Source organism: Tursiops truncatus, chromosome 18 (genome assembly GCF_011762595.2).
Source record: "Tursiops truncatus isolate mTurTru1 chromosome 18, mTurTru1.mat.Y, whole genome shotgun sequence".
In the NCBI taxonomy this organism is placed as follows: Eukaryota; Metazoa; Chordata; class Mammalia; order Artiodactyla; family Delphinidae; genus Tursiops; species Tursiops truncatus.
Window position 1 is genome coordinate 18339114 of NC_047051.1, and position 26365 is coordinate 18365478.

At 35.4% G+C, this 26365-nt stretch overlaps 1 protein-coding gene across 3 annotated transcripts in view; it reads right to left on the reverse strand.

Annotated features, from left to right (window-relative positions):
• FNDC3A (fibronectin type III domain containing 3A) overlaps window positions 1-26365 on the reverse strand; it is a 160816-nt gene that overhangs the window by 79748 nt on the left and 54703 nt on the right. For all 3 annotated transcript variants that reach the window (XM_033843362.2, XM_019936589.2, XM_073795186.1), the window contains one exon: window positions 19472-19547. Coding sequence is in view for 2 of the 3 variants with exons in the window: in XM_019936589.2 (XP_019792148.1) it covers window positions 19472-19547 (76 nt within the window). In the remaining variant the exon portion in view is untranslated. The remainder of the gene's footprint in view (window positions 1-19471; window positions 19548-26365) is intronic.

Genomic DNA, 26365 nt, shown 5'->3' on the forward strand with positions numbered 1-26365 from the left:
TGAAAATATTTCTGTACTTCCCACTGCACATCAACTGTCTTCATGAGAAGACTGAACTGTAAGGTCTTATTTTTCTCTATCATGATTTATATATTTTGATCATCTGCTATTAGCTTCTAGTTTACTCTAATCATTTCATTTCAGTCTTCTCAGGGCAAGTCTGTATCAGCTAACACAGTCTTAAATGGAAAAGAGAAGATTAAAAACTCACTGTGCTGATTGCATGCTAAAGACTTCAAAGAGTTAGGAAAAAACTCCACAAAAGACAGAAACAGAGACCTTGTCTCCCTCTCATTCTCTTCAAAGGTTCAAACATTACCAGACTGGGAAGAAGAATCTTATTTTTTTTAATTTATTTATTTTTATTTTTGGCTGCATTGGGTCTTTGTTGCTGTGTGCGGGCTTTCTCTAGTTGCGGCGAGCAAGGGCTACTCTTCGTTGCAGTGCGTGGGCTTCTCATTGCGGTGGCTTCTCTGCCACTGGCCTTTGGATTCTAACTCAATTACACCAACTTTCTAAGTTCTCCAGCTTGTAGTCAACAAATCGTGGGACTTCCTGGAGAACCCTAATACACATTCCAAGCTTTTCTTATGAGAAAGAGCTATAAAACCAAAAAGCATTTTGAACCTAATGTGCTCAGAAATAAATTAATCATTTCCATCCTTCTACCCAAACCAATTCTTTTTTTTCTTCTTCTATATTTTGAGGAAAAGAGAAAGAAACTGTCATTTATCTTTATGTTCAACTGACTTGTGAAATCTGTAAATCATTCTTAGTCTCCTCTTACCCTCTGAATTGAGCCCCCAGGTCTTATCCTTACTACTTTTCTGGGGGGGTTTATTTTCCTGTTTAAAATCAATACTTCAGTGGCTCCCTGTTCCTTTCAGGATAACACCTGAACTCTTTAGCATGCAATATAAAGGTATTTGTAACACAGCCTATGTTTCCATTTTTAGTCTCATTTTCTGATACTCCTCAATGTATTCTGTTCTCCAATCTATTTCTTTAATCATACCTTTTCAGTCTCCTCTAACTTCTCTGTGTACATGCTATTCCTTCTGCTTCTAAGATATTTTCTCAATTATTTTTCCTCTTAGTTAACTTCTATTTCTTTAAGCATCATCTTTTCCTGCACAGTTCAACAACTATTCCAAGCTGGGTAAGGTATGTCTCCTCTGGCCTCCCACATGTATCTGGGCATACCTAATTCCATCATAGCACCTATTACCCTCTTCTGTTTTAACTGTGGTTTACTTGCCTGTCTCCCTGACTGTGCTGTGAGGCAGGGTCTAGGTCTTTTAAATGGCTGTCAAGAATGAGCTGTCCTTCAGAATAGAAGAGATTTGGGCAAATTCTCTTTCCAGGAAAAGAGCATGCATGCACTTAGTTACTGTGTTTTCTGTGCTCTGGCAAGCCCCTGAGCATGGGAGATTGAGTACAAGAAGGTGAGAAATTCCAACATATTAAGGCTAAAAATAATGTTAAAATATTGAAATATGATCTTTCACTGTAATGATAAAGGGATTTTCCAAAAACGTTGAGGGATTATATAATAAAATGAAGCAGAAGAGTATATCAAAGACAAGAGAACTTTGCTGATCCATACAAAATGGAAACAGGATTCGATTAAAGTTTACCCTCTAAAAGTGAATCAACATCCTCAAATAATGTTATTGCACAGATTTTGAGATCAGAATCCTATGTTAAAATTGACTCTGGCAGAGAGTAACTTAACTTTTGGAGCCTTAGAGAAATTAGTACATACTTGCAAGGAAATCTTCTACCACCCTTATTATGTTGTTGCCTGACTCTTAAGGTTAATGGCAGCATGTTTGGATGTGCCTTAATATAATACCATAACCACAGTCAGGGGCAAAGTCATACTTTTATAAATATAAGGAGGGTCTTTATTAGATATGAAATTATGCCTAGTGTTAGTTGCTGTGACACAGGAAAATGAGAATTGTGAAAGAATGATTTTTCCATCCCTTTATATCTAGGTAGGTACTAAAAATCACATTTAACATGTTGCCATATAAAGAAAGGAACCAGAAAAGATCTTTTCTTTTCCTGGGACAATCTCTGCAGATAGGTACAAGCGTATGTAAATCAGATTATGTAATTAATTCATGGTAGTCTCTTTATGACTTTATATAAATGCTCACTGAAGAGCCTAGCCTTGCCTTATCCCAGCTATGCTTCTGTGAAAAAACCAGAAAGGTTTATGCCTAGGTTAGACTGCTTAATTAGCACTTCCCTGAGTCTAAAATTGTGGCTGCAGTTACTACAAGGCTAAAATAAGGTAAATCTCTGTATCAGTAATTCAGATGCTCTTCTCACCAGGAGATCCTTCTAGTGAAGTTAACTTTAGAGAGTGTGGTTTTTATTTTTAATAAGGAAAGTGATGTTTCTATATACTCTTACATACAGTTAAGAAAATGAATGCAAAGCACAAAACAGGTTTGTAGTAAATACTGGTTCCTTTCCTGGCATCCCTTCACAGAATGATTCGGTTAAATAGAGAGGATCCAAACAAACACATCTTCTTTCAAAAATACAGCCTAGCTTATACTGGTACTTTTTTGGGGTCGACAAAATCCTCAACATCTAAGGTTTATTGCCCTGGGTTCTACCTGTCCTCTTGAATGTCAGAATTCTTTAAGCCATTTCTAAATTATGGTATCAAATTTACAAATTTCTTTTTTTCTACCCCCTTGATTTAAAAAATTGTCAGACTATTATAAGCTTGGTATGTCCCTTTTTTTTTTAAAGTTTTTACTAGTTAAAAAATCCACTTATCTGCACTAAAATACATTGTATGGTCCACCATTTTCCTTAATAAGCTCAGGGTCTCAGCTTTTAAAAAACAAAACTATAAATTTTATAAAATAAAATTGGGACTAAATTTAGAAGGAATTAAAACATTTATATGGTTATTTAAGTAATTAATATCTGTCAAAATTATCAAATTTTACAGAAAATATAAAGAAAAAAAGACTACGGTAATCCTACCAAATAGGGGCAGGCACTTGAAGGAAATGTGCTCAAATTATTTTTGATGCATATATATTCATTATTTTATTTTATTTATTTATTTTTTTTTTGCTTTACGCGGGCCTCTCACTGTTGTGGCCTCTCCCATTGCGGAGCACAGGCTCCGGACGCGCAGGCTCAGTGGCCATGGCTCACGGGCCCAGCCGCTCTGCGGCATATGGGATCTTCCCGGACCGGGGCATGAACCCGTGTCCCCTGCATCGGCAGGCGGACTCTCAACCACTGCGCCACCAGGGAAGCCCGCATATATATTCATTAATAATATTTTTCCTTATTACAAAAGAACTAATTCTGTTGATATCCTTAGTAATGTATAATCACAGCCTTCAAGATTCAAGTCCTGATTAAATAAAACTACTAATTAATAATCTTTTTAATCTTCCATTTTGGGGAGGTAAAAAGTAAAAAATAGGGCTTATCCTTTGAGTATCCTCTAGGAAGTATCTCCTAGTCCCTGGACTGGTTTGGATGTTCGTGCTAGAGCTTCTATAGCACCCTTCCTGTTCTCTTCAATCACAGCCCTTTTCTCACTTTACTAAATACTTTTGACTGTCTTCCCTATGAGATTGTAAACTTCGTGGAGGGCAGGGATATAGGCTCTACCTTACTCATCACTAAATCTCCAGAGTTTTGGAATAGCGACTGTACATATCAAGTTCATAATAATTTGCTAAATAAAAGAATGGGTTTTAAAAGAAACCTAATATTCTAATCTAGACTCAGCAATTTATTCAACTCAATCTTCTAAATAATCTACACTCTAGTACCATACAATCAGTATTAATGCTTATAATGATTTAGGGCACTGGCAGATTCTGAATTATTTTCAGTACATTCTGTTTACTAAGGCTAAATATAAGTGTTTATTTTGTAAACATTTTCAGTAATATGATTTGGAAAAAGCTTTTCTGGTTTTCAGTTAATCAGAAAGGTATTTTAACAAAAACACACTGCCCCAGGTCAATGTTTAAAGCATACACCTTATGCCATAGTTATTAACTCTAATAATATCATCTTTGGCAAAAATATCTTAAAGCCAATTGATGAAGGTTTCTTCCCCAAAAGATGAGAAGGCAGAATCAAAAGATACTAACCCTCCCTTTGACCCTCCCCCATCTTTTTAGGGTAATAAAAATTAAGATCTTTCTCAAGTATAAATGGGGAAGGAACCTTTTCAAATTCTAATACTTAGTGTTTTTAATATAAAATCTGGTATTGTTTACTCCTTAAAATTCTTATAGTGGACTCTCTCTTCAAAGAAGAGGATTAGTAAATTAAACATGCTTTGAGATGTGCTCTGAGGAAAAATGACGTTTTGCGATTAAAAGCAAAAGAGACTTTTTTTTTTTTTTGCCCTAGCATCATGTAGTACAACGTTTATACGGCTAAGTGGTACTTTTTTGGGGTATATATTTTTATTTATTTATTTTTAATTGGCATATAATTGTTTTACAATGGTGTGTTAGTTTCTGCTTTATAACAAAGTGAATCAGTTATACATATACATATGTTCCTATTAAGTGGTACTTTTTGATAGCGTTGGTCTTAGGGTTCAGAGATGAATTTATGAGTAAAGTTCTTGGTCTACAGTAATTTGGTTTCAGATCTTTAGAAATAAGACACTCCCATTTCTAGAATACAATTTTGAATGACTTGCGGTAAGTATATGAAAATATTTCAGAAAAAAGTATGTGGTTGAGAGGAACGAACTATTGTTAAGCTATGAGTACTGTGCCATCTTAGGTACTTTATGTTTGAGAAGTAGCTATGAAGTGTGGACTCTGCAACCAGACTACCAGAGCTCAGATCCCAGCTCAGCCACTCAGTAACTGGTAACTCCGGGCAAGTTATTAACCTATGTCTCAGTTTCCTTGTCCATAAAATGAAGATAGTAATAGCTATCTCACAGCATTGATGGGAGAATCAAATAGATTAATTACATGTAGAATGTTTACAGAAGTTAACTGGTGCAGTAATTATTCAATAACCATTAGACAGTATCATACATGCCAATTAAATTAGAGTCACTTTCTACCCCTTTTCCCATTACCTGAGGATCTATAACGCATTGGTATTGCAATTAGAAATGAGTAAGTGCTGAAATAAAGACAATTCGATTGCTTATTCCTAAAATAAGTCAATAAACATTTAGAGTTTCTATAAATGCAAGGGGAAGGTCCAGGTGCTATAGGGAGGGAAAGGAGATCTAGCACAGAAGAATATAATATGGTTTTGTATTATCATCACTTGAGAAAGGTTGATGTGGGTCCAGACACCTGCATGTTTCAACTTCCCAGTTGATTCTGAAATCCCTTGGTGTAGTGATAAAAATTATCTTTACAGTCAGAAAGACCTTCATTTGAGTCCCAGATCTTCCAATAGCTAGCTTTGAGACTTTTATGAACCTTAGGTTTCTCACTCTTCTAAGGTTTATATAAGATTAACTGCACACAGCATGATCCTGGCAGGTAATGAACACTCAATTACATTATTAGTGGTGTACTCTAAAACAGAAAAAAAAGACAAAAACCAAAAAATAACATATGCCAAGTTAGAGATATAGGCCAGACGAGTGCAAAAGGAAATTGAGGAACACTTTTTAACCCTGGGGTGGTCAGAAAGAGAATCTCAAGAGGTGGAACTAACTAGTACTGGATTTTGAAGAACTGCAAAAATTTAGAAAGCTCTCTCGTGTGTGTGCACATGTGCATGCACATGTGTGTGCACACTCTTGTGTGATTTTTCACTGAAGGAGCAATGTGAACAAAGATATGAGAGGGGTCTCTGTAAGAAATATTTAGAGACTAGAGTATCTACTAATCCTGGAATATTTGGAGTGGAAGTTTCCTGAAATTAAAACTAGAAAGAAATATTGGAATGAGGTGATGGAGTGCCCAGAAAATTAGGCTAAGAGTTATATGCTATATGAAATGAAAGAAGTCAAGGCTTTTCGGTTAGTTTTTAGCATGACTTCCTAAAAAGTCATGTTTTAGGAAGGCCAATCTTGTAGTTACAGAAATAAATATGGAAAAGTGACAGACTTCTGTAAAGAAATTTGAATCCCAGTCAATGTGGGACTAATGTGCTTAAAAGGCCATAAAACTACTCAATTAGGTGTAATATATGCTCACACGGACTTCTGTGACAAGTTTTAATCAAATCTAGTTAGAAAGTATAGCTCTCTAATGTGGAAACCTCCCCAATTTATATAGCTAGTTAGAGTGATTTGATAAATTACAGTATCGTTAGCTTTGGTTTCCTCACTTAAGAAGAAGTCGCTTCATATAGACAGTTCTCAATTTACTAGAAAGTGAATTGGCAAGATGGATATTTAGAACCCAGAATGTATTACCTGACTCTCTCAACTTTATAAATGATAGTAAGGCTCTGCTATAAATAAAAACTCACAAAATAAATACTGACATGGTCTAAAACAGCGGTCCCCAACCTTTTTGGCACCAGGGACCGGTTTCGTGAAAGACAATTCTTCCACAGATGGGGGGTGGGGGGATGGTGCAGGCGGTAATGCGAGCGATGCGGAGCGGCAGATGAAGCTTCATTCGCTCGCCCGCTGCTCACCTCCTGCTGTGCGGCCCAGCTCCTAACAGGCTGCGGACTGGTACCAGTCTGCAGCCCGGGGGTTGGGGACCCCTGGTCTAAAAAGTAGTTAAAATATTGTGCATATGCAATGACAACAAAAGTGGAAGGACCTTTTTCTATTAATTACTGTGAAATATCAGAATGTATCAAACATTTAAGGATACCTAATATACTTAATCCATTATATATATATATATATATATATGTATGGATATATGTATACATATTTGACATGGCCTCTTTTGGGCTGAGCTCACTGACTAAACTCCAAGTGACAAAAGTCTCAAGAGGGACAAAGAGGAGGAATGGAGAAATACTAATCCCAAAGGAACAGGTGAATGTGTCTGAGGGAAGGCAGACAAGTATCTTTTGGGTAAAAAGAAAGGGGGGAGGTGGAAGTTTCTTATATACAGCCCTTATTTATTTAAAATGGTTTTTTTTTTTTTTTTTTTGACTGCACAGCGTGGCTTGTGGGATCTTAGTTTCCAGACCAGGATTCAAACCCGTGCCCCCTGCAGTGGAGCACGGAGTCCTAACCACTGGACCGGCAGGGAATTCCCTAAAACGTTATTTTTAATAGGAAGTACATTTACAGATTCAAAAATGAAAAAAATATAAAAAGGTAGAGAGGAAAAAGTTTCACTCCATCCCTGTTCCCCATGTGATGCACCACCACCCCATAAGTAAACACTATAATTACTTTTGGAGGGTCTTTCAAGATTTTCAGTTATTATTATTGTTTTTAAAAGTAGTCTGTGGCATCTATTAGTTAGCTTCTAGTATTTGTTCTTCCCTTTTTCCACAGTAATAATCCCCTGAATGTTAGCTGGAATCCATGGTCAGCCCAACCAAAGGCAATTTTTAGTTCTCTTATCTAGCTAGAAGTGGTCAACTAAGCTATGGTCAATGAGAATGTGAGAAGTGATCTTTACAATCTCCAGAGTTTGTCCTAAAAGAAACAAGGCATGTCTTATATCTCTTTGTCTCTTCCTCTTTTCCATTCTGTCTGGGACACGGACATGGTGGTGAGCCATCTTGGATCATGCACATGAGTATGATGTGCAGACCCTAAGGATGGCAGATCAAGACAGAAGTAACCTGGGTCCCTTTACTGCCTATGGGGCAAAGAACTCCATACAAGTACTAATTGACCTTTACACATAATGCATGAGAGAAAAAAAGTTCATATTATAATTGTCTTAGTTTTCTACTGCTGTGTAACATTAGCACAAACTTAGTGGTTTTAAAAAAAACACCCATTTATTAGCTCACAGTTCTGTAGTTCATAAGTCCAGTCATAGTATGGACTGCGTTCTCTACTCAGTCTCACAAAGTGAAAATCAAAGTATTGGCTAGGATGTGTTCTCATTTGGAGGCTGGAGTCCTCTTCCATCCAACCTCATGTGGTTTTGGCGGAATCAGCTTCTTGTGGCTGTAGGACTAAGATCCTCATTTCCTTGCTGGCTATTTTACACAATTATATTTCTGGGGGTCACTTTCCCTTTGCCATCACCACTCACTAAAATTTTTTTAAATTGAGATTTTTATCACTTATTTTAACAGAACTCACTAAACTGGTTTAGATTTCCTATTTCCAAGAGAGCTTTAACAGTGATATTTTATTCATTAGGAACATAAAGAATTGAAGATAATTTGCCTATATTTTCCTTTTTAGCATAAACATTGCAATTTTCTCTTAACTAAGTCATATATAAAATAGTTGCTCTTGAAAAGTAACATTTAATAGCATTTAGGGACAACCTGGGACTATTACACAATGTACTCAGGATGAGTCAGTCATTCACTTAACCTAAAATGGGCTGAATTTATGAATGGATGATTATATTATGGTTCATTTTCACAAACAAGACTCATTAATGTTTCAAAACAAGTATTTTGAGTCTCTCTACTGGAACTGATGTTTTCATCTTAGAAGGAGAAAATGTAAAGGGCAAACTTTTTAATATAATAATGTGATTTCCACCAGTATGAAAAATTGTTACCTATGCTTTTAGAGCATTTTCTAAGGGTAGTTAAGATTTTCTAAGTAATGTATAAAGGATATAACGTCTCCATGGTTTAGTTTGTTAAATTATGAAAAAAATAAATAATGGCTAATCATATGGGAATGAGAATCTACTACATATGATTTGGACTTGAGTTATTTATAATTTCCGTAGACTGAAAAGAACTTCATTAAGTTCAGTCAGGTCTGTAGTAAAGAAGTCATTAATCCAAAGATAATCAATGGTCTTATAAAAAATTCTTGGAATACTGATATACTTATTATTAAAATAAATTTAAGATATGGCATAAGATATTAGCATAGTTATGAATACCTAAAAACTTGAGAGCTCGTAGAAAATTGTTGAATCTAATTCACACTAGCCCATCCTCATTTATGTGCAAAATAATGGCCAGAATTTAAGTAATATACCCAAGGATATAGAATCATAACATTTTAGACTCGTGAAGAACCTTATTAAAAGGCATCAACTCCAACCATCCATGATCTATTTTGAAATTAAACCTCCTAATGGCACCATCAAGTGAAGAGTCAGTATACGCATTAACACCTACAAAGGTGGATGGGAAACTGATTGCTCCTGAGGCTCTTTGACAGCTCTGTTTATTACAAAGTTGTTCCTCATACTGAGCTCAATCTGTTTTCCTTTAACTCCCACCCACTGATCCTAAAACCCAGGCTGACCTACTCCCAGACTTGTACCTTTAAAAATGCACCATTAATTAATTCACATATTTTGTTATGTCTTTAAAGTTTTATTGTTGTGAATTTAGGAAGAAAAGTTATATTTCATACTGCTATTTATAGTAACTATAGCAAAAAGTGTAGTGACCATGATATATAAAACAACAGACATTTAACCTCTAATAAATTTCAGAGGTATTTTTAATATCAAAGGTCTGACATATCTAACAAGATTCATGGGGCCTGAGGCATAGTTTGTATACATGTCTCAGGTATTCCAGGGTATCAGAGAAGGTCACTAGGAGTCCTACTTGCATGAAAACTCCATCTTCCTTTCCCATCCCCAACAAAGACAACCTGGGAGAAAAGGCTTTTTAATTTTTTTTACACAAACATTTGCAACCATTTTATTTATGTTAACCAAAATCTGGAAACACCTCAAATGCCCCTCAACAAGTGAGCAAACAAACAAGATAGGGGTATCCATGCAATGTAATATAACTCAGCAATAAAAATGAGCAAACTATTGATACATGCACAACATGGACAGATCTCAAACTTGTACTAAGTGAAAGAAGCCAGAAATAAAATTCTACATGTTGTATGATTTAATTTATGAGCTATTACTAGCAAAGGTAAAACTATAAAGACAAAAGGGATCTGATTATATCTGATGAGCATAAGGATTCAGACTAGAACACAGAGATGGGCAAGGCCAGGAGCTCCAACTTTTGGAGCGCAGAGAATTCACTCTGAGGTAACAGAGTTGGGGTAAATGGGATACAGAGCTTGTAAGTATTTAACAAAATATTGTTTTATTAAGGACCTCAAAGGTCATCTGGCTCAGTTTAGGAGGAGACTTGCTAATAAAGTGCTCTGCAAAGGAGATGGCAAATATGAAAGAGCAGACCAATTGCCGGAGGGAGGCTAGACGTGTGTTTATACGCACCATGATCCCAAAACACACAGGGAAGGACACAGTGGTACTTACTAGTGGGGACAAACCTTCCCTTAACTTCAAAAACCCCTATAATGGCACGAAGAGTCTGGATCAGGTATATGAGGAGATAAGGTGAGAGCGGAAAAGCAGTAATAAAGAGCAGCAGCAGCAAAGAGAAGAAAAATAGGAACAGAGGTGCTGACAATAACTGCCCCAGGAGCAACAGTGCTGGTCACGCTTTGCATGAGGTGACAGTAGAAGCAACAAGGGCCCAATAACCTCCCACTGGCAGACTGAAAGTGACACCAACAGTGGTGAAATAAGCATGAGTAACTACTCAGAAGCTGGTCAGAGCCATCTGGAAGCAAAAAGGCAGGCAGGAAGATTTAGAGGTAGTATTGATGGCATACTAACTCTAGTGGGTGAAGGGCCTCAGAATCAACACACTCTGGAATTGTCAGTTAGGTTCCTGACTTCCCTAAGTAAGGTGAGCTATGAGAAAACAAAGGTTAATAGCTTTCAACAAACCTGAATTCACTTTGACAATTTTTCTACATGTGAGAGTCAAATCATAAGAAAATAGGCAGAAATCCAGGATTTGGCTAAATGATTAATATCTGGGCATTATCTATGGCTCACTACATTTATATTTTTACATTTTTAAATTAAAATTTCCATATTACCCTCCAATCTTAATTGGTGCTCATATTGAAGACTCTAAGGCACTAAAATACCCCTAAGTATAAAAGTATATTTTCAGTATATAGTAGTTACCAAGGCGAACAAGTACACCAATATATTTAAAGATATTTTAACAGTTAATTTTAATAAATATCGACAGCACGCCTACTAAGCAAAAGGCATTATTTTAGCACAGAGAATCAAAGAAAAAAAGGACAATTTCTGTTGTTAAGGAAACAAAATAGAAGGAAGCTAATATTCCTTGACCATTTTCATCAAGTAAGGTTTTATGTACCAAGCTAAAGACGGCATCACTGTTTCTGTCCCTATAAGATTTGAAGTTTAGTGGAAGCTTCTCTCACAAGTGTTTATTTCATTAGGAATTCGGACTAGTAAATTAGCTAGTTGGCATGCTATTTATAGGTCTATTAGGAGCAGTAACTATTCACTAGCTCGATTACTCTATGAAGTGTGCCAGCGCACAGATATACTTGTTAAATTTAAGACTCTCATTCAGAGTACTCACTTCCAAAAATAAGGAGATCTCAGTTTAATTAAAAGATTATTTTGGAATCAAAGAATCTTTAGATAGAATGAATGCTGGAACTTGAACAACCAAAATTCTTTTACTATGCAAGAATTACTTTTTATAATATCATCTAACCAGTACATAAGCATACATAATGATGAGAGTCTGGTATAATCAAGCAATGACTCCATTTTTATACAGCCATAATTGTTGGACAGTTTTTCCCTGTGAGTCAAAATTTGTTTCCCTGTAACTCTCTCACCTGTTTCAAACATGTTAAAAGGATAGCATCTAACCACAGTACTACACCATCTGTTTTGAACATACATTTCTATTTTTGCAGTTCAAGATTTTGTTTTTACTTTTGTGAGATTCAATAAGTGACTCACATTTAGCTCTAGTTCTACTAAAATAAGCAAGTTCTAGTCATAAAGTTAAGTTCTCCTCTCCTGCACTATAGTGGACACTGTCATTCGTTTTGATGCATACGATCTAAAGTCCTTTTGTGTGTTGGAGGAGTCACCTTGGTGTGAGGTGAAGAACATTTCTCCTATAGGTGCTGATAACGTAGGAAGCAGTGGTGGGTGCTACAAGATTCCTGTTCCAGAAGTGGTATCTGTGCTGGAAGCAAGTGACCTTGAATTCTTAGTGGAGAAAGGGCATGGGTACAATCATGACATTCATGATGGTTTCCTAGTCAAACTAGTACTGTAGCATGGTTTTAGGGCATTGTTCCTTAAGCTTAGCCTTGGGTATGGTTCTCTAATACTCCCAAAGATTCTATAAGATATCCAATATCATTTTCTTAAAGTAATATTTTTTTAAAAATTCGAAATAATCACAAATTTACAAAAAAAGCTGCATGTCCAGCTGGCACCAAGAACTTTCTTCCCTAAACCATTTGAAAGTAAGATGCTGACATGATGACTCATCACCCATGGAATACGTTAGTGTGCATTTAGTATGTATTCTCCGATATAACCACACAACCATCAAAACCAGGAAATTAAGATTGATACCTTGTTACTACCTGTTATGGGTAAAATTGTGTCCCCCCCCAAAAAGATATGTTTAAGAACCAGTACTTCAGAGTGTGACTTTATTTGGGAATAGGGTCACTGCAGATATAATTAGTTAAGATGAGGCCATGCTGGAGTAGAGTGTGGTACTAATCCAATATGGAATCCTTTTAAGAAGAGAGCCATGTGAAGGCACAGAGACATAGGGTATTCACATGTGAAGATGGAGGCAGAGACTGGAGTGATGCATCTACAACCAAGAAACCCCAAGGATTGCTGGCCATCACTAGCAGCTAGGAAAAAGACATAAAGTCTCCCTCAGAAGGAACCAATCCTACTGACATGTTGATCTTGGACTTCCAGCCTCCAGAACGTGAGAGATTAAATTTCTGTTGTTTTAAGCCACCCAGTTTGTGGTGCTTTGTTATGGAAGCCCTAAGGAACTAATAAACCACCTAATTTCAAACCCCACCCAAGATTCACCAATTGTCCTAATAATGTGCTTTCCAGACAAAGGGTCTAGTTCAGAATCACATATTGCAACTAGTTAGGATGTCTCTTTAGTCTATCATTCTGAACAGTTCCTCGGTCTTTCCTTGACTTTTGAAGATTAAAGGCTAGTTATTTTGTAGAATGTCTCTAGATTTGAGTTTGTCTACTATTTCCTTGAGTTTAGATTCAGATCATGCATTTTTGGCAGAAATATCACAGAAGTGACACCATATTCCTCTTAATGCATCATATCAAGTAGCACACAATTTTGATTTCTGACATTACTGATGACATACAATTTGATCACCCGATCAAGATGGTGTCTGCCAGGTTTCTCCACTGTAAAGTTACTTTTTTTTTTTTTCCCTTTAATCAGTAAGTATTTTGTGGGGACATAGCTTGAAACTATGTAAACAGTCCATTTTTCATCAACTTGCAATTTATTCATTTATATTTGTGTGAACTCACTGTTTCCTATTGTATTCAGTGGGTTTTAATCCATATCTATCATTATTTTGATGCTCAAACTGTGCCTGATTTTGCTAATGGAAGTTCCTTCAAGCTGTCTACTACATCCTTTTGACATGTCTCCATCCGTTTCTCAGCACTTCTTTCTTTCTGGGATAAGACTTATACAGCAGAAAAGGAGTTACAGATGTGGAAAGGGAGGAAACTAGAATAAATCCTGTGGCAATTGAACCAGAAAAATCATACATTTTGATTCTAGGTCTGGGGATATGGGGACATATGTACGCATATGGCTGATTCACTTTAGTGTACAACAGAAACTAACATAGTATTGTGAAGCAATTATACTCCAATAAAGATCTATTTAAAAAAAAAAAAGAATAAAGTCCTGGATAATATAACATAAGACAAAGCTTTAGACTGGCAGTGGGCCAGGGACGAAATTCTGTTTTATCTTCCCATAAAGATATATAAGAAAATCTGTCAAATAATCTTGAGGAAATAAGGAGTGTTTGCTTATTCAACTTTTGTCTCTTACTGAATACTGAATGAATGGATGAAGAATATGAGGTCCTCATTTGTGCTGAAATGTAACTGTGGAAGCAACGTTGCAAAACAAATCATCAAAATGTAGATCTGGTTAATCCATGATCAACATAATTAGGGTTTATATATCTGATGTAGCTTTTTGGCTTTTATGATTCCACAGATATAAACAATATGTCAAAAAGATATGGTGTAATAATAATCTCTATGACTAATTATATTCCAAATCCTCTGATGGATAGACTCTTTCACACACACACTCTCTCTCTTTACACAAACAAGCATAAGACAGGATGTAAAAATAATCACTAAATTGCTTAATGTAATCTGACTGATGTAATAGTAAGCAGCAGAGCTGAAACTCAACCCAGGTAGCATTTGCTTAACTACTGCCTTATTAGATTAACAAAATTGAACATTCATCAATATCTTTCTCTCCTAAAGTATATCATTCGAAGGGACCAGGGCATATAAAAACTATTCAATCATAGCTGGTTTATATATTCTTTTTTTTTTTTTAAAGATAACTTTGTATCTTGCACGGACAGCATGGAATCATACCACAGTAGAAGTCCCATAACAATGCAAAACCACTAGATATTTAATTAATAAATTCTTATTATTTAGTCCTATTTATTCATTTTGAGATGTCATGGAAGAAGGGGAAAAAAAGAAAGCCATACCTGCCTCTCAATAAGCAGGATTTTTAGATAAAATTTTTTGTGTATATAGACTCCATTTGCTTGGCACATGGAAATGCTCAAGAAAGGTTAGTTTTTTCTCTTTCTCATTCAACTTAATTAAACATTTACTGAGCATTCTCTATGTGCTGGGCGCTATGCAAGACAGGAGATTAACAAACACGTCAAACAATTTCTGCCCTCAATGATTTCTGTATGTGTATCCGGGGGTAGAAGAGGCGAGAAACTGAAGAAAGATCTTGTCTGCAAACACTTCACAGAACAGATAATGTCTGAAGGATGGGTACCAATTTACTGCCAGGAAAGCCAGCTCTACAACAGGGATCTTAAGAGTTCACCACATACTGTCTACAAAATGTGCTTCTAGGACATCACCAGTAAGCCAAATTCAGAAACTTCGGTTAATTCTCTATTCTGTGTACCTCCCCACAAAACAAAACTAAGAAGGGCAGTCTTTAGCACTTGTTACAAAGATCTATTAATACTAAACCTTAAGATTTATTCACATAATAAATTTTTACATTCCTATGCACAATTACCAAGCAAAAATGAATTTCCATAATATCAATCATTATAAAAAAAACAATTTGTTGACATGCTATCAATCCAATCACTAAAAAAATCCAAAAAACATCAAGTTGTTAGATGTTTCAAAATAACTTTTAATAGAAAAAAAAAAAGAGATTCAAGGTAGTACTTCAATTTCAAAAGTAATGAGGTATTTGTGCTAAAACCCATTAACAGTGACTTAAGATGGCAAAAATGAGGTATAGGTTAGAATCAGGTAGTATAAATAAATCTAACCAATGAGCAGAATGGCAAACTGAAAGGTAGTAAAAGGCAGGGAGCTACACTTTTATATATTTAAGAGTTGTGCATTGTCTAAAAGGACATGAAATAAGGCAAAAGGTAAGTTAAGACAGACATCAGATCCTGTATTAGAATCAGAAAGAATGATATGGAACAATAAAAAATGATCACATTAAATAAACAAAGTATATTATTTTCATCATAAATATGAAACATATTTTAAAAAACAAATATTGAAAAGTCCTTGTTTCTGGCCCATAACAATTTCTTTTCTTTTCTTTTTTTTTCTTTCTTCTTTTTTCGGGGTGAAGGCAAGAGAGAGAAGCTATGCAATGCATTTAAAAGAATACTTGTTACATTTTATTGAACATTTCTAGGTGTTTGAAGTAGGGAGATTTTCAGATTAACAGGTGAGCACATGGTAACAGAAAACGAAGACTTCACTGACCCTTCCAAACTGTAAACTGGATATTAACTCTATTGTATAATCTCCTTCAATGGCTCTTCCTCACCTTTATAATAAAGTTCTTAGTATGCTAGTCAAGCCATTTCAAGAGGTGACTATATTTTCAGATTCATCTCTGTCCATATCCCCTTTATACAACTTTTTGTTTTGTTTTGTTTTTAGCTATTCCAATCTCTTTGCAGTTATTCAAATAAATCAAGTTGCTCTTTCCTTCTGTTGCTTTTGTACGCTATTCTCTCTGCCTAAAACACTTTCTTGAGACCCTTTTGTCCATTTGGCCAACTGGTATTTTCCTGAAAGACAAGGACGTGTCACTTTTTCTTTGAAGGGTTTTTTCCCTGACATAATCACTCTGTGATTAGTCCTCCTATGCTCCCACAATACCCTATGCATGTTTCTAATGATTCTTTTTATATTGTACAATTGTTAATTTTCCCCCCTTTCCCCTACTACACTGTGTTCCTGAATGGCAGGAACTGTGTCATAGTCTTCTCTGAATCCCTTGCAGCTGGTACAGTATACCTCAGCAGAGACTTTGTAAATTCATGAAAAAAATATTAGCAGTTTTATCTATCTAAGCAGTATGCTATACAGTAGGAAAAAGGTAGTATATTGAGCTCTGCCCATAACTAGCTGTATCTCACAAATTCTGAACCTCCAATAAAATAGGGGAATTATTTAGATCTCTAATATTCCCTGTGATTCTTTAACTTAGTTTTGGTTTCTATAAATTCTTGATAGGTAATAAAACTGCTTTAAAAAGCACAGCCTTTAATTCAAATGCTTATTAATTTACACTGGATTTATCTCAATTCTTTAGGTTTTACTACAGAGGTTTTCTTAGTATAGTGGCTGTGAAAAGAAAAGCTTTCCTAACTTGATGGCCTTAGGCACCCTATTTTTCTGTCAGTTTCATTGGCACATGATTTTCCTCCCTTAACACTTTCTCTTTTTCATATATTGCATCCACTTCTACCTATACTCTTACTTTTTACCTAGCTCAAGAACTAGGTCAAGAAGATGACTGCCATGTGATAGAAATAGTGATGGCAAAGAGCAAAAAAAGGGAGGAGAGGATGAGCCCCAGCAGTCCTTAGCCTTTTCTTGTCCTGTCTTCTCTTGCTTGGACTGAGGGCATGCTGGTCTTCACAAAGACTTCAACCCAGTCTCTTGTTCACTACTACCTTTCATCTATATCCCATCTTTTAATTTTGGACAAACAAAAACATAAAGAGAGGAGAGCCTTTTACTTTCTGTATGGTTCCCGCTAAAGTTTCCTGTGTTTTTAAAACTCTGCCCAGTAGTAATTTTAAAACAAAGTCTCCACTCTTATAATCTGATGTATAGAGAGAAGAGTCTCCGTTTTCTCCTGAAGCAAAGAAATGTGTCCCTGCCTAAAAATCCTTCACATGATAGTCAATTCTTATTATTAGGATACTGTTAGCACTACAGGCACATTATAAACTAGATACGCTTTTTTGGTTCTGATTGAAGGGATAAGTGCCACATAAAAAATCAATTAAATTGATTTTATGAGGGAAGGGGTTTACAAATTACACTTACAAATTGACTTTTAAAATATAAGATATTTAAAATTCAAAGTCTGGTTATCCAATTGCAATGATCAGTTTTTGCATTTTAAGTCACACTAAAACAGTAATGAGTATCTTCATTTGCAGATGTGTTTGAAAAGACCAATGTTATATTAGTTAAAATGCTTCCATAATAAACAATATTTATTGAAAACAATATGAAAAGAGATGTACAAATAAACCTAAGGTGTGTGCTCTACTAAAAACTTACATTCTAAGAGGTACCCAGTATAAAAATGAAGTTATTTTTATGAAAACCTAATTGACAAGTAAAGATAGGCAAAGTTTATTATACTGTTTATGAATTCTACTACCTGGTTTCTTTTAAGCTCATAATATGCGGACCATTCCTATTTGTGAAGTTACCAAATAACTGCCGCTCAAAGGATTTAAATTAACTTAGAGAAAGTGCTAACTCTAAGACATGTAAGGTTTAAATGGCAGGTTAAAAGTTTTAATTGTAATTATTGAGCTAACTGCTTCTCTAGAAAGAGTTAGATCTATTTCTTCTTTGCTTGCATTGACTTGACAGCCCAGGTTAAATGGGGGGGAGGTATCATGAGTCCTGGTTTGCCTGGGACAATCTTGGCTGACACTAATTGTTGTGGAGTAATTGCTAGGGTCCCCTTTCACTCTTAAAGTATCCTGGTTTGGATGATAAAGCATACGGTCTCCCCACTTCTAACGTGCTCTTTTCAAATGAAAGTAGTAACTATTAGATAGGTACCCAATATGTGGAAGGCCAAGAACTGAAGGGAATACAAAGGAATGTAAGAAATGGTATCTGCCCATAAAGTCCTTATTAAAACTTAGCCGGAGAGACTGAATACACATTCCAAGTTAAACACACAAATTTAAATGGCTTTTCAAAATACTAACTGGAAGAAATGTTACAAAAAAGTACATTCTTGCTAAATGAATGGCACAATAATTGGTGTTTTGGGCTTTCACAGGAGATGGGGTCACTTTCTATTAAACACCGCTACAGTACCCACCATCACCACTTACTCAGTGCCTTATATGTGCCAGGTCTGGTTTAGAGTGCTTTATAAACATATTAGTCAACCCTCACAATTATCCTATGAGGTGTGTTATTATGCACAGGGATAGGAATTTTACTGAGAAACGTACCTGATAGAGGTTAAATAACATGCAAAAGTTCATACAGCCAGTTAAGTGGCAGAGTTGGGGTTTAAAACCAGGTTCTCTAATTCCAAAGCTAGTGACCTTTTTATTGCTCTCATCTTCACACAGAGTGGTGGTTCTCAGCTAGGGGTGATTTTGCCTCCCAGGGAACATTTGGTGATATCTGGAGACATTTTTGTTTGGCACAAATGTGTGTGTGTGGGGGGGGGATGTTGGCTAGTAAGTAGTGTGGAAGGGATGCTTACTAAAGACTTTATAAAAAACCTTTTAAAGGTAAGATCTGAGCTCAGTCTGGAAACATCTGGATAGGCTGGGGGTAGTGGTGATATGGGTAAATTCTAGATAAGAAGAAGAATACAGTAAGTACAAGAAAGGTTCAGAGACAGTGAATAAACCAACTTAGCAAGATTGAAGGGAAACAGTATCGAAAGGAAAGTGGGAAGCAAGCAAAAGATGAAATGATCTTTCAAAAAGACTAAGGAACCTGAACTAGATTCACTGAAGATTTCTGAGCAGGGGAGTGACATTAGAGTAGGATTAATCAAGAAACCAGGGCAAAGAGACTAATTAAGATGCTACTGTAATAGTTAAGCTATAAAGTATTCAGAGTTTGTGCCTTGTGGTGGTAGTGAGAAAGAAAGGAAGAAACTACAAGCACATACACTTTTATGTATCATAAATTTTAGTCTTGTCTCAAATGACAATAACCATTCTTACCTGTAATGCACTGAAACTGTCCATCTTCTCTTCTTATTGTAAATGCTTCCCCTGGGTTAACTTGTACCAGGATAACCTTAAAATGAGGGGAAGAAGTATTAATCAAAGGGGCAACAGAGTAAATCAGTATATCAAGATATTAAATGTTGCTAGTAAGAGAGTAGATGTGAGCTATTTAATCATATGGAACTGGGAAGGAAAATGGGGATTACACATTTGTTGAAAAGTATTAATTACTTCATTTTTCTGGAGGTCAGACTCAAGCCAAAAGTAAGGGAATAAAAAAAGACAGTGGCACAATTTTATTGGAAAGTCAATAAATTTCACTCTGAAACAAAGATGGAGTTAAACTACTGAATATTTGGATCATCTATGCCTACTTCACCAATTGTAAAGTATTGTGTTTTTCTAAAAATAAAGTATAAATTGATAGGTAGAGAATAAGATGGCATCCCTGAATTAGTATGACATCTCAAATTAGCAATATATTTAAAAATATGTTAAATTAATCCCATAATTTTGAGTAGTTTTATTTTTATTTTATAGGTAATACACACTAATCTTATGACATCTGAAAAACAGAAAAACAAAAAACTGGAAAAAAACTGAAGTCCCTCCATCCTAATAAACATTGTTAGCATTCTCATAAATTTTTTAGTCTTGTTCTCTATGTATAGGCTTAATTTCCCCCCTTAAATATAAGGGGGAAAAATAAGACCTCCAATTCTGTGTCTTTTTTTGGTTTAATATTAAAAAAAGACTTTTCCAATGTTATTATTCAAAGTCTGTCATCGAATGTTTATACCATAAACTACTTAACCATTCTCTTAATTAAAGAATTTAGGTAGTGAGCATTTTGGTATGTAGTTTTCCCACCTCTATAATTAGTATTGTTTCCTTATGATATACTCCCAGAAATAGAATTCCCTTATCTGTTGCTAAACTATTTTTTAAAAGGGTTTTACAAATTCACATTCCTCCTCAGTCTATGAGAACACCATTTAACCACATTCTCTGCACCCCTAAAAATTATAGTTTTAAAATCTTTGCTACCTTGATAGATGAAAACAGTATATTACTATCGTTTAATTTGCACTTTTTTGATTATTAACGAGGTTAAATTCTATCTTTACATTTGCTACTGGCTCTTTTGTAAACTGGTTGTCTGTCATCTTTCTTTATTTTTTGGGGTCTTAAATGTTCTTAGCAATTCATATGAATTCTCTGAATAATAATGGTAGTAATAATAATAATATACTATATTATGCTGCAAATATTTTCCCATTTTGTCTTCTCAAATTTTTTAATTGTTTATTTTCCTGTAGCCAATGTTACCTATTTTTTCCTTTGTGACACCTTCTATTGCTTCTAAATTTAACTTGTGGCTGGCTATCAAGCACTTGAAATGTGGCTTGTCTTTGTCTATATGGAGATGTGCCATAGGTGTAGAATACACACTGGATTTCAAAGATTTAGTACAAAAGAACCCAACCATGTAAAATATCTTGTTGTTAATTTTTATATTGATTACATATTGAAATAATATTCTGGACATATTGGGTTAATAAAAATTATTACAATTAATTTTTCCTGTTTTTACTTTTTAATGTGGCTACTAAAATTTTTTAAATTACTTATGTGCTTGGCATTATATTTCCATTGGACAACGCTGACCTATAGGTTTGATTAAAAATGCTAGTTTTTCTTTTCTTCTAGTTTTATATAATTGCTTATATTTAGTTCTTTAATGCACCTCAAATTTATCTGGAGAAGATCCAAAAGTATTTTTTTTCCTTAGAGAGCTAACCAATACAATCTGCTAAATTTAAGATAGCTCCTTTAGCACACAATATACTCTTCTGGCCTGTCTCATCCATAACACTGTCTACTTTGGGAAAAGTAGCTTAGGAAATATGTTTTTATTTTAATCATTTTAAACACTGTAACCTTAGAAATATGTTTTCTGATGGTGTACCTCGATTACTGCTCTTCTTCAAACATTTCTTTGACATTGACTGGTGATAAGTGCTACGATAGGAGAAGTTAAGCACTATCAGAGCACACAGGACCAAGTACTTAGTCTGTTACCTGAGCATGTGTGTGTATACATGTATATGCACGTGTGTGTGTGTTTGTGTATTTAATGGCTTTCTAGAGAATGTAAAAGTTAAGCTGAGTCCTGAAGACTGAGAAGGAACTAGCTAGGCAAGAAGAGTGGGAAGGCCTTTAAGGTATAGAGAAGAGCAAATGCAAAGCTCCAGGAAAGGAAACGTCATCAATAGTTTATCAAATTCAATGAACCAAAAGAAGTTCTGTAGTTCTATATGGTTGGAGAATGGGGCAGGCGGAGATAAGGGTTGGGGAAATGATGGAGGAAAAAGGTTAGAAATATGGCGAAAGGTAGACAGGAGTTGGGTTAAGAAGGGTCTTGTGAGCCATTCTAAGGGCAAGGAAGAGTTACGTAAGCAGGTAATACTATGGTGGATCGCCCTGGCTGCAGTGTAGCAACCAGATATAGGAAGAACTCTTCATCAGGAGGTTACAACAGTCATCTAAGTAGGCTTCTTTTAATACATTAATTTCTATTTTCAACTTTTATTATTTCCTTTCTTCTGTTTTCCTTAGGCTTACCATGTTGTTTTTCTAACTTTTTCAGTTGAATACTCTATTTTATTCTTTCTTTAGTAATATATGCACTTAAAACCATGAATTTTACTCAGTTTAACCATAGAGAATATTTTCACTATTGTTTTTTAGATTTTCTGCCATTTACTTCTTCATTCCCTCTGTGATCCAACAGTTGTTTTAAAGAAAACTTACAATTTTGAAAGTGGGCTGGAGGATTTTCAGTTTGTTTTATTTCCAATACATTTTTTTTTATCAATCTCAAACAAATCCATGGTTCTTTAAAAATTTTTTTAACCCATTATGTTTCTTTCACTCCTTTCCTTATTAGTGTTAGAACTTAGTAGAGGTAGTGAATTACTAAAGGATGATACCTGACGCCAGCACTGGGTTAAAGCACAGGAGTTCTTAACCTGGGGGCCATAGATATCTATTCAAAGGGTTTGTGAACCACACAGAATTATATATGAAATTCTCTGTAGGTATTACAATTTTCTACGGAAGGGTTCACTATTTTCATTAGATTTCACTAAATTCTTAATGCGGTTCAAGACCCAAAGTAGTGCTTACTGTGTCACACTATGCTGTCTGCTTTACATGTATGTTACCTCTTTTAATTATGATCCTCTATCAGTACTGGTTGTACTATGGAATTCTATAAAATACTAATAATTCCTGTGATGAATTCATTCACTACAAAGTTGGGAAAAAGAAATAAAACTAAGAAAACCAAACATGGTACACATACAACTGATATATCCTGATATTAAGTAAAAAAGGATAAACTCTTTTAAATTATAATAAGACGTTCAGGAAAATGGTAGGAGGTTAAATTTATTCATTTATCTAAAAATCATTTATTAAACACTCACTGTGTGGCACCTACTCTTATATGCACTATGGACATCAAGAATAAAAATAAATCACAGTCCAAGGACTCAAGGAATACACAGTCTTGTGAGGGAAACAGGCAAGTACTCAGTCAATTAACTGTACAGTGTAATAAGAGGTGTAACAGAGATATGAACAATGTACTATAGGTTCCACTCAGCCCACAATGATGAGGGAAGATTCCTGGAGGAGATGATAGCTACATAATGTTCAGAGGGACAACCAAGAATTAACAAGCTAAAGATGGGGAGAGAACATTCCAGAAGAGAGCACACATAGCATGTATGAAGTCATGGGGGTGAAAGAGATCACGGATATATTTTTTTTTTAAACATCTTTATTGGAGTATAATTGCTTCACAATGGTGTGTTAGTTTCTGCTTTATAACAAAGTGAATCAGTTATACATATGTCCCCATATCTCTTCCCCCTTGCGTCTCCCTCCCTCCCACCCTCCCTATCCCACCCCTCTAGGTGGTCACAAAGCACCAAGCTGATCTCCCTGTGCTATGCGGCTGCTTCCCACTAGCTATCTATTTTACATTTGGTAGTTGTATATATGTCCATGCCACTCTCCCACTTTGTCCCAGCTTACCCTTCCCCCTCCCCGTATCCTCAAGTCCATTCTCTAGAAGGTCTGTAAATTGATCACGGACAATTTGAAAATGGGAAGAAGTATGGCATAGCTAAAGTCTAAACTAGTTTGAGAAATGCAATGGAAAGAGATAAAATTGGGAGGATAAGCAGGGGCTAGATCATGAAGATCCTTAAATATAAAGCTAAGGAGTTAAACCTTTAGGCAAGGCTATTAAACAGGGAAGGGTCATATTCAAATTTCATCTTTACCCCAACTTTTATTCTGTAATATTTCAAATGTACAGAAAAACTGCAGGACTGATTCAATGAATGCCCATATACCCCTCACCTAGATTCACCAATTGTTAATGGGTTGCCATATTTGCTCACTCTCACACTCACTCTTTTTTTGATATACCATTTTAGAATACCTGAGTGGTGTTAAGTTTGATCACTTGGTTTTAGGTGATTATCTCTTAGATGTCTCTATTATAAAGATACCATTTCCCTTTGAAAGTAATAAACAATCAATATGGTTGGTGATACTTTGAGACTCTCTGAATATTCTATTCCCTAACAGTCTTTCACCCAATGGTTTCAACAATTACTACCAAACATTATTGTGGTAGCTGTAAAATGGCAATTAAAAAAACCCCATTCTTTCTGTAGTTACTAGTTAGCATTCTTCTATTAAGAAGAGACTTCTTTTCTGAATTCTTCCCCTTATCCTACACCCCAACTTTACATGTTTCTTAGTATGAGTATGGGCTCATGGATTCTTTTAAAAATCAATGTTATTATAATCCATTAGTGTCACTATTAATATTTTCAGTGAGGTGAAATTCACATATTAATTATAAATCAATATTAAAGGGTACAATTCTAGGCATTTAGTACATTCACAATGTTGTGCAACCACCACCTCTTCTAGTTCCAAAACATTTTACTACACCACTTCCATTAAGGAATCACTCTACTTTTTCCCTCTTTAAGACCCTGATAACAACCAATTTGCCTTCTGTCTCTATGGATTTACCCATTTCTATGTATCATATAAATAGAATCATACAATATGTGATTTTTTATGACTGGTTTCTTTCACTTAGCATAACGTTTTTAAGGTTCATCCAGGCTGTAGCATGTATCAGTACTTCATTTTATGGTTAAATAACATTCTACTGTATGGATATACTACAATTTATGTATCCATTCAGACCCTGATAAACAACTGGACTGTTTTCAACCTTCTGGTTATTGAGAATCGTGCTATGGTAAACATTTATGTACAAATATTTGAGTTCCTCTTTTCAATTTTGGGGGTATGTACCCAGGAGTAGAACTGCTGGGTAATATAGTAACACTACATTTAACTGTTTGAGGAACCACCACATGCTCCTTATGCAGCTGCATCATTTCACACGCCCAGTAACAATATACAAGGATTCCAATTTCTCTAGACTCTTGCCAATGCTTGTTATTTTGATTATAGATATCCAGTGGATATAAAGTAATATCTCATTGTGATTCTGATTTGCATTTCCCTAACATCCCTGACAAATGATGTCGAGCATTGTATCATGTGTTTCTTGGCTATCTGTATATCTTCTTGGAAGAAATGTGTATTCAAGTCATTTGCCCAGTTTAAATTGTGTTGTCTGTTTTTGTTGAGTTGTAAAAGCTCTTCATATACTGTGGATACTAGACCCTTATCAGATACAAGATTTGAAAATATTTTATCCCATTCTGGAAGTTGTCTTTTCACTTCCTTCATAATGTTCTTTTCTTTTCTTTTTTTTTTTGGGGGGGGGGGTACGTGGGCCTCTCACCATTGTGGCCTCTCCCATTGCGGAGCACAGGCTCCGGATGTGCAGGCTCAGTGGCCATGGCTCACGGGCCCAGCCGCTCCGCGGCATGTGGGATCTTCCCATACCAGGGCACAAACCTGTGTCCCCTGCATCAGCAGGCGGATTCATTTATCTAATTTCATTTTGCTCTTGTTGTTGCTTGTAAGTTTGGTGAAATATCTAAGACTCCACTTAGTCCAAGGTCATGAAGATGAACTCTTCCTTTCTTCTAAGAGTTTTATAGTTTTAGCTTATTTAGGTTGTTGATTCATTTCAGTTCCCTTTTCTATATGGTGTGAAGTAGTGGTGTAATTTCATTCTTTTGCGTGTAGATATCCAGTTGTCTCAGCACCATTTTGTGAAGAGACTATTCTTTCCCCACTGAACAGTTTTGGCACCCTTGTCTGAAACAAATTGGCCACAGAGATATGGGTTTATTTGTGGACTCTCAATTCTATTCCATTGGCCTATATATATCTATTCTTATGCCAGTACCATACTATTTTGACTACTGTAGCTTTATAGTAGGTTTAAAATCAAGAAGTGTTAGTTGTTGAACAACAACTTTGTTATTCTTTTTCAAGACTGTTTTGGCTCTTGGGGCCCCTTGCAATTCCATATGAATTTAAGGATCAGCTTCTTCATTTCTGCAAAAAAGGCTGCTGGAATTTTAATAAAGATTGTATTGACTCCGTACCTTCCTTTGGTCAGTGTTACCATCTTTACAATATTAAGTTTTCCAGTCCATGAACATGGGATGTCTTTTTAATTAGTTAAGTCATCTTTAATTTCTTTCAGCACATTTCTGTAGCTTTCCACATACAAGTCTTTCACCAACTTGGGAATATTTATTTCTATGTATTTTATTCTCTTGGATGCTACTGTAAATGGAATTATTTTCTTAACTTCGTTTTCAGATTCTTCACTGCTGATGTGTAGAAACATAGCTGCATTTTTTT